At 39.4% G+C, this 10,002-nt stretch overlaps 1 protein-coding gene across 2 annotated transcripts in view; it reads right to left on the bottom strand.

Annotated features, from left to right (window-relative positions):
* Positions 1-10,002, bottom strand: part of LOC101863519 (chromatin modification-related protein MEAF6) — a 14,726-nt gene that overhangs the window by 1,711 nt on the left and 3,013 nt on the right. The window contains exons 2-6 of one of the 2 annotated variants that reach the window (XM_005101946.3): positions 5,969-6,084; positions 4,772-4,859; positions 3,899-3,932; positions 3,240-3,426; positions 990-1,030 (exon numbers count right to left, since the gene is read on the bottom strand). In XM_005101946.3, the coding sequence (XP_005102003.2) occupies positions 990-1,030; positions 3,240-3,426; positions 3,899-3,932; positions 4,772-4,859; positions 5,969-6,084 (466 nt within the window). The remainder of the gene's footprint in view (positions 1-989; positions 1,031-3,239; positions 3,427-3,898; positions 3,933-4,771; positions 4,860-5,968; positions 6,085-10,002) is intronic. The other variant, XM_013084618.2, reaches the window with a different exon arrangement.

The raw sequence follows: 10,002 nt of genomic DNA, 5'->3' as shown, positions 1-10,002 counted from the left end.
GGGGGGTCTTTTTGGTCATGTCTCAATATTGGTGTAAAAAAAATTATTTTTTTCTGGGTCATGTCTCGATATTGGTGCCATTTTCAGCATACATATTTAGATGTAAAAAAAAAATCAACATCTTCCTATTTAACTGGTTTGTTAATCTGGGTGGGGGGAAGAGATTTGCTTGAAATCTTGTAATCTTATTTGCTACAAAACATCAACTTGAATCACTTCACACAACCACATCTAATTTTACTATGATTATAAAATTATAAAGTACATGTAGCCCACCCCATAATATCTACCTGAAGAATTTGTGCCGTCATTTTAACTGCCTTGTCCAACAAAATTCAAAATTAATCCCCACCCACTATTAAGTTTTAATAATAATTTTACTGCACTTGTAACACAATAAGGTCAGAGAGCGCCAAAGATTAGGGGTGTTACAAGAGAGTAACAAACACAAAAAAGGAGGAGAGATCAGGACAATAGATGTTAGATAGGAAAGAAGGAGCAAACCACACCAGAGCACCCGCCAACCACTCACACCCAAAATTTAAGAAATATAGATTACTTATAAACAGTTCAGATCACCTACCAAAAACAGCCTGTGGGAGCCTTAAAGGTCAAAGAATACAAAGTTCCAGAAAGAAATTAGCGGCACACAGGAAAAAATTATTTCCACCATGGATTGAAATCCCTGCACTTCAAATGACTCTTAAGATGAAATACACTCCTATACTACAAAATGTGAAGCGTGCTGGCAAAATGAGTTACTTCTCGGGTTCAATACTTTAGGAAATAGATACATCACACTTACAGGTGAACTTTTTACAATGCGTGTTGAAGAATATGGTATCAATAGAAAATCTACAAATTTGACTCTAGTGTCGATTTTTAGCCAATATCCCCATTTGTGGATTGCGAGAAGTAACTCATTTTGTCAGCAGGCCTCACAAATGATACTCATGTTACTAAATCAGGTAAAATAATGTTCCACTTACAATGACTGGAATCTTTGCCTTTTTTCTGTTTTCCTTCCGACCTGCAAATGGGAAAGACCAGAAGTAATGATTTTTTCCATAGCATTAGTTTAGAACAAGTTTAAACAAAAAAAGGTTCCGGTATGTCAGAACTGCAACAGAGTGGTGCTTTCTCCAGTCCCACTAAAGAGATTTGGGGAAGCATGGTGTTGTGATTTGAACCCTTTAAGTATGGTATAAATCTTACTTCAGTCTAAACATTTTCTGTCACAGAAGGACAGGACAAAATACAAGGTTCAGAATGCCTTTCCTTGATTTTATAAAACAAATATATATAAGGTTTAGTTGACTAATATAACCATGCTTAAAAGTCTGCTCCCCCCTGTCACTGTAAAATAATACAGTATTCAATTTACATTTTTTTCATAATTGAACTTAGCATTTTCTTTTTTTTTTTTAGACAAACACAAGCGCGCGCACACACACAGAGACTGAGGAAATGTCTTGATTTATTAACTGTTAACTTAATAATTTATTGAAAGTTTTAGTTAGATCAAATCAATTGTGACTGAGGAGAATAAAAACATTAACAAATAAATCAAAAACAAAGTAACAAAAATAATAATTCAGATATTTTTGCAAGGAACAAAATGGCAACTGAAGGAATTTTGAAAGTAAATCACTTTCATACAACATTAACAGTACAGTGGAACTCGGATTCAACGAGGTCGCTGGGCCTGGCCTAAAATCTCGTTGAATCCGAGTGTTCATTATAGCAAACATGAGGTTATGTATAGATAATTACAGGCACTGAGAAAGCAACGAATAAAGAGAAGTCACAAGTAGTAGTGCCTGAAATGCCTGCATATTATGAGCTGTGTAAAAAAAAAGACTGATTTGTTCAAATGCACACGCCTGTGTCATCTCGATTGTTTACCAAAGCGTTGTGTTGCTGTGAAGAGCCTAGCATACTGCAACTTTTGATTCCATAGACCGGCGCACAATTCTTTACGTAGATCTACGTCAAGACTAGCTTATCATTGTAATGATAATCAGTTGCCAAGGGGAAAAAAAGACTGTGACGTGTTTGTATCTGCGACGTTCAACGCCCGGACCACTAGTGCCCCCCCCCTCCCTGACACACGCACACAGTCACACGTGTGCAGGCCGCCCATCCGACCCCGACTCACGCCTGAGTAGACACGTGCGCATGCCAAAAACGCATGTGTTGGTATGAAAAAAAGGCCGCTGATTGGTCGCATGCAATCGGCTAAGTGAATAATGGTTCACGATGCAGGTGCAGTAGACGGTTTCCAAGGAACAGATAAAGTAGGTTATGGGGGAAAAATGAGAGAAGCCACGTCTGTGGGGGCTGTTCACCCTGGAAGCGACCTTGTTGAATCCGAGCTCGCTGATTTAAGTGCTTGTTGAATCCGGGTTATTTTTATTGATTTTAAAGAAGGAAAAAAAACGGGGAATCTATCTCATCTGGTTGAATCTGAGCTCCACTGTATCACAATAACCAAAAGTTTAGATCATGTTGAAATTACCCATTGAGTTGTTTGGGGTTGAAGGTTTCGAAAAGAAACACAATAATACAGTATTCAACTTACTTTTTTTTCATAATTGAAATTAGCATTTTCTGTTTTTCTTTTTTTTAGACAAGACAAACACAAGCACACACACACTGTAATAAAATGCAAGTTTATCTATGCATATTTACCACCCTTCCTTTTCTTCATTTTTTGTCTGTAGCCATGAATAATTCACTGATACAGCAGATTTTAAAGGCTTTCTTTTGCAGTTGCTTAAACTAATCATTAGTTAAAGTAAATAAAGACAAAGCATTTTGCACTAAAGAAACATACTTTTAGCCACTAAAAATTTCAAACTGTGTCGACATTTTTTTAAAAATAAAAAAAATTTGATTACAATTTTTTTAATCGATTTTTTTCATTTTAATTTAAAAAATAAAAAAAAACCCCACCAACTCAACCCTGCAAGAAAGTGACAAACATACAAAAGAAGTAAAGGACAAATGACGATAGTAAAGAAGAGGAAAGAAAAAGCAGCAGTTCCCCGTATGTTGTTCCGGCACAGTATGAGCATGACATTGATAAATCAGCCCATTTACAATTCTACTGTGCATAAGAATATGTTAGTATGTTAATATCCCCCTTTTGGGAATGGCCTAAAGACACTTCAGTCAGTAGCACTGCCCTGGGGGTGATGAGGTCAGAAAAAATATAAACATAAATCCCAAAAGCTTACCTTCCTCTGGCTTTACTTTTCACATTTTTCTTCTGCTTGGCGCTGGCTGTCTTCAGTACTTTCCCCGAGGTGGTGGTGTTGGCCGGCGTGTGGTGACCACTGCTGGCCGTGCTGCCCGTCGGGGAGCTCTGGCCGTTGGTCTGGCCCGCGGGGGTCGTCGTGTTGGATTCAGGGCTCGCCGGTTCTCCTGGGGGGACAGCGCGACGGTACATTATAAAGGGTAAACGTGTGAAGAAAGTCAGAGCAGTGTTTAACATTTTACCAGGTTTCAACACCTTTAAAGAATCAACGCATTCTTTGGCAATTCACGACAGAAACCGCTTGAAACATGAAGTCAGAAAACTTTTATACTAAAGAAGGTACTCACAACACATTAACAAACATTTAATATAGTAAGAGTTTTATGGCACCTGCAACACAATAAGGTCATACAAGTGCCGAAGATTAGAGGCGTTACAAGAGAGTTACAAACACAAAAAAGGAGGAGGAGAGAGAAGGACGATAGTTTTTTTATAGGAAAGAAGGAGCAAACCACACCAGAGCACCCGCCATCCACCCACATTAACAAAAATTGTGGGAAAATCATCAAAGTAAAAGGTAAAAAAAAAAACTGACGCGATCCCCCAGCATTACAAACAACAACACTTTAGTTCACTTACGCTTTTCTGTCTGGTCTGTCACCCCAGCTACAGCCTGAAACAAATCATGAACATCTCCAGTCAGTTATTGCATCGCAACTTTCTAATCTATATATAAAGATACAAACACTGGGGTTTCTTCTATGATAATTTTTTAATTTTTTTTTTTTTGTCCCGTGTCCTGAATTTGGTGCCAATAGTCGTAATTTACGGTACAAAAAATGTGCCAAATTGTTATGCTTCAAGAAAAACAAAACATGAACAAGGGGAAGTGATGATGATGATGATGATGATGATGATGATGATGATGATGATGATGATGATGAACTTCTATGATGAAGTAAAACAAAGGCAAAAGCAGGCCCAAAGACCAACTACATTTTTCACCACTTTAGTGTAAATTTTATACTTCAACTACAACTACATACCTTTCACAGAAACAAGTACTAAAGACAAAATAAATGGTAAGCAAAAACTTATGACAACAGTTTCAAGTTCACAAAAAGTGTTGATTGATTTAATTGTGAGCAACAATATCAACAAAAGTACACCTCTTCTTAAAGTTCCACATGTTCTTACTGCTCTCTGAATTCACACAGTCACATCTCATGATTGGACTTGTCTAGGTAAGAATAATGTTGTTTCAGTATTTATGCGCCATATATATGTATAAAAGGCTTGTGAATAAATGATAATTTTGTCTGTACTGAGTTCACAACTCGACGTCCTGTGAAGTTACTACAATTTAAAAGACAACAACAACATTTTTTTAAAAAAAAGATTGCATTTTAACTCTTAACAGTACCACTCTTAAGTCTGAGGTGAACGAATTCCACACACACACTGACGATCCCAAAACACAGAAAGACTGGTGTCACAGATCACACTACTTACAGCCGCAGATGTCACGGATGATTTCGAGAACAGCCTGTCAGCCTCTTTGAACTTTCTGTTCCTCTTGTCCGCCTTACTATTGGTATTTCTGAGTAGAACAAACAAAACCGGCACATCAACATAAATATGTGAGGCGTGCTGCCAAAATGAATTACTTCTCGCAATGAATTCAAGAATGGAGATTAGATTATATCGGCTGAAAATCGACACTGGGATCAGATTTATAGATTTTTAATCAATGCCATTTTTTTTCTTCAAGTCTGCCGTGTCTTTTATTATTCCATACTTACAAATTGTACAAACTCCACCTGTAAAGTTGATGTAGTAATTTCTATATAATATAAGGCTAAAATCCGAGAAGTAACTCATTTTGTCAGCACGCCTCACACATCATGTAAGAAAACAAAGTAAAAGTGTACATTTATAGTTTATATAAACAAGCACAAAAGCAACGACATGTGTAGAACAGATAATCTCATAACATGGGCCCGTGCACATCATGGATCCACCCACCCACACAAGTTTGTCACTGGACGGGGGGGAGGGGGCTTTTTTTTTGTTTTTGAAAGTGTTTTACGGCGCTCGCAACTGCATATAAGGTCATATATATATATATATATATATATATATGAGCTCGTGGGACAAATATAAAACATTTTCAGCAGGTAGGAAATTTTGAATTTTGCCCGGGCTGCGCCCGAAGCCTACTCTGTTGATTTTAGACCTCCAAGGGATCTTTAACATGTCCAACTTGCACACAAACCCCTCTGAGATTTTCTCCATTGTCCGTGAAGGCTAGGTGTAGATCTTTCCTACCAGAAGATCAGGGGTGTGGCTGAAAGACAGCAGTAAGAAGAGCCAGGGAGTAGCTAGAAAGGCTGCAGAAAGAGTCAGGAGCCCGGAGGAGGGGAAAAAGGGGGTGAGGGGATGGGGGCAGAAGTGGAGACGACAGCAGAAAACACAACATTGCTAGAGAGCAGTAGAAAACTATAGCTAGTAGCCATTGGTGGCGGGGAATGGGCAACGTGAACCCTACCGAAATTACACGGTCACAGGGCAGTTAGGTCTTTCCAGCTTCATGAAAACCCTTAGTACCCTCAACGAGCATGGCCTCTTCTCAGGGTGGGAAGGCAGTCCACAGACACCCCCGTCCACGATACCTGGATTGATAACAATAACAACAACAACTTTACTTACTTGGTGTTTGTGAGGTAACGATCCCATCCTTTGATAATGTTGCCATACAGCTGTGTGTCTTCCAGGTAACTGCCCTCAAAAGCATAAATTTGACGCTCCAAATTATGCAGAGTTTCCTGAAACAATCGTAAGGAATGCCATATATGATATTATATAATTAATTAATTATTACCAAATCATATCTTTACGATGCATGAGACTGAAAGTACAGTAAAACCCTGATAACACAAACCTGAAACTTCATTGAACCAGATAATTTCTTCATGTAGAGCAGATGTCATGTGCAATGGATAGAATAAGGAGAAGGGTGGGCGGGCGGAGAAATGAGGATTAGTATACACACGATGGAAATATCACCTAAAAAACCCTAAAATATTTTAGTGTTATTCATGTGGCGTCGGTGGCCTAGTGGTTAGGCTCTCGGACTCGCAACCGTAAGGTCGCGGGTTCGAATCCCGCCAGGGGCCCGACACTGTGTCCTTGGGAAAGGCACTTTACACGAATTTTCCTCACTTCACCCAGGTGGGAATGGGTACCCGGCTATAGACAGCGAAAGATCTTGTCAGTTTGTTAGGGTTTGAGCGCTTAATCAGCTGCTTGCACTGTATGCTTCCCGGGAAGCTGAGAATGTTTCGGAGTGTTCTATGGTCTGCTGGGGTAATACTATAGTGTAAAGCGCATAGAGCCTGCTGTTGAGCTGGGATATGCGCTATACAAATTACTACTATTCAAAGCCAAAAAAAGTAGTCATGTGCCACAAAGTACACTTTTATTAGTTTAAATTTGTCCTTTAGACATATGTTATGTATATATAGCTTGAGACCAGAAAAAATTTTAAGACTATATTCTATCTATCTATGAAAACGGGAGTTTGAAGGTATGAGTATAATGCATTTTGCTGTTTTCAGGCGACATATTGACATGTGTAAAAATAGCAGCCAAGTCATTGCATTTCATTAAATTTGTTCATCTTTTGCTTGTGCAGCAAACATATACAGTCGAACCAGCCTTTACCGAAACTTTTCTAAGATAGAAATCTGTCATAACAGAATCTCCCCGCCCCACCCACTCCATCCCTTTGATAAATTCATTTAATTCCTGCATAGAACAGAAACCTGCCTGACAAGGACATAGAAACAGAAATAGACATTTCTTCCCTTCAGAAGAATTTACCTGTCTAAGACAGAAAATGCTTTTAAACCCACTCAGCCCTGATATGAAACAAAACTATTAACTTAGGTCTTATCAGCTCAAACCTTTATGCCATGCGCTGCCAGGTGAGGAAGGGGAGTAGGGGTGCAATTCTGAGATACTGCATCACACAGAGTAAAATTTCTATGCTCTGGTTCTGGCACAGGCTCATAAATTTTATGGCTACATGAATTATAACCCCCTCTACACAAGTTGATATAAGTCATTATGAGTAGTTATAATGCTTTCTATTCGATAGACGATTCTCTCTGTAGTCGAAACAAAAGGAGAAGGTCAATTTCAGAGTGTTGCTACTTAAAAAACACTCAAATTTTTCTTTTTTGTTGCACAAATGGTTTCCAAAACCATCAAATAGAATTATTTTTGTATTAAAATAAAAAAGGTCTATTTGAAAGATTTTTAAATTTTAAAAGTGGAAGTCTTGTTTCCAGGTTTGGTTTAAATCCTTTCGAGTCAAGCTCCTCATGTTCTAAGTCTAAGCCCAATTTGTTGACATTTCATTGGATGAACATTTAAAGAAACGAACCTTTGGCCAAGGCCTACTTGTTTCAACCCAGACCTCTATGTTTTTGCTTCAAACCAACATAGCTAGTTCTACTAGGCGTAGAAAACATGAAGCTATAGAGAGCACCTAGCACACCTCTGAGATTGGCCCAAATATAGACGTGTAGCTAATTTCCGCCATAGATCTATTTGAGTCGTCTTCCGGAGTTTCCCTCGCGAGTTGACTTGATCTATCATCCTTTTATCAGAAACTTTTTAACTATTGAATTGTTTCTTCTTTTTGTTCAATCATTAATCTGCATACTTGTAACATTGTCATTTTTCATCTTCAATTGGTCATAACATCACACTCACAGTTTTTTTGTCTCATCCCTCATGATATCAGAGTTTATCAGATACCTGAAAAATGTTGATAACGCTATATATATATACAACGAAATAAAATTACAAATGATTTGGTAATAGCGGTTTACAAAACGTTGCTTTTCTATTTTTAGTAACTTTGTCACAAGCATTCCAATGAATAATAATAAAGTAAAGGGTGATAGATAATAATACATCTTCAACTGGTGAGGGAAACCCCGGAAGAAAACGAAAATTAGAAAATAGATGGCAGAGATACGTCTCATCTCTATATTTGGGCAAATCACAGAGATGTGCTAGTTGCTCTCTATAGCTTCATGTGCTCCAGAAGTAGGTGACACAAACTGACTGACGCATCGCATAGGCCTAGATTACAGACCTACACACTTTGGGGGAGGACTTCCGTAACGAGCAACCACTATGAGACAGTAGAAAGAAAGAAGGTTAAGGGTAGGATTAGTGGTAGGGTTAGGGTAAGGTCTCTTCTTAATTGTGTTTGTTGGGGTGGTCGCTCATTACGGAAGTCCTTCCCACTTCGACTGCGGAAACACGGGACCTGCAAATCGCTCAGCACGTACAAGCTCAGAGCCATGCTGTTTTAATATCCATTGGACCATCATTGGAAGGAAAGGGTGCAGAAATTTGCTAATTGGTGTGCAAGTGTGTAGATCTAGGCCCTAGAGAATTCGGGACATGGGCGACATGGGGGATGGGATAGGACTGGAAAGGATAGGGACAGGGATAGGGTTAGATCTAGCTGCTGAGGCTGAGGGCACACATCGTTAAACGTAGAAAAGACACATCTTTCTGATTGGCTGCTAATTTTAGTACTGTGATGTCATCACTTCCTGGGATACCCACATGGAACAACGTGTTTTCGGTAACATTTCGGATTTCCTAGATCTAGATTCCTGATCTAGATAGTAGGCCTACTTGGACATGATGGAAGACTGCACGAAAATTGCCGTAAAGACGCAGGAGGATTAGATCTAGATCTAGATATCTAAATTTAAATCTACTACCCCCCTCCCCCCTCTCCTGCATTTTTAATCACTAATATTTTTTTTTAAACCAACTTCTTCAGAGCAACTCTACAAGTTAGGCCTATAATTTATGCGACTGTTGGTCAGTCCGGAGGAGGAGAAGAGAAAAAACAAACTGTCCGGGACCGGGATCGAACCGCTCCAAAAATCATTGCACGACTTCTAACGCGGATGAGCAGTCTATTCAGCCATCAGAACTTCCGAGAGAGAGGTGTAGATTAAGCATGATATAACTTCCATCTTTGGTGCCAAGCGGTTGCCTATACTTAAATGTAGTCAGGTGATCGGAGGGGTATCCTGGTCAGACGTCAAACAAGATTGGCGCCTTACCTCTATCCTAAAACGAAGATAGGGCGCTTTTTCGGTAGTTCCCACTCCGCAATTGTTATTCACGGGTTTTGGCCCCAAGAGTAGGGGGGTTTCAGCTTGCGCCCCTGACCTAATATAAAAACAAGGTGGGGGGTTTCAGGGGGGCATGCAAATTTTACAATTTAATGTTTTGCATTTGTTATTGTTAGGTTTGATATCTTGGCTCGCCGAGAATCAAACGTATAGATCTAGAGATCTAGATCTTGGTCAGGCTCAAATAAGGGGGGGTGGGAACTACCGAAAAAGCACCAAAAATAGTTTGCGTCTTTCTACGTTTAGGCCTAATTGCATGTTGAGGGAACCGAGGCTGAGGCCTGAGGGCGGGGGCAGTCTACGACGACACGACACACGTACGTTTTGATGAAGTTTTTTTTTGGCACTATTTCTCCGAACGTTCGGGAAAATAAAGCTGGGCACTATTTCTCCGAACGTTCGGGAAAATAAAGCTGGGCACTATTTCTCCGAACGTTCAGGAAAATAAAGCTGGGCACTATTTCTCCGAACACTCTGAAATATCATCCTTTCCCCCAAATTTCGGATATT

Source organism: Aplysia californica, unplaced genomic scaffold, assembly GCF_000002075.1.
Source record: "Aplysia californica isolate F4 #8 unplaced genomic scaffold, AplCal3.0 scaffold00305, whole genome shotgun sequence".
Taxonomy (NCBI): domain Eukaryota; kingdom Metazoa; phylum Mollusca; class Gastropoda; order Aplysiida; family Aplysiidae; genus Aplysia; species Aplysia californica.
This window is presented reverse-complemented; position numbering and strand designations above follow the sequence as displayed.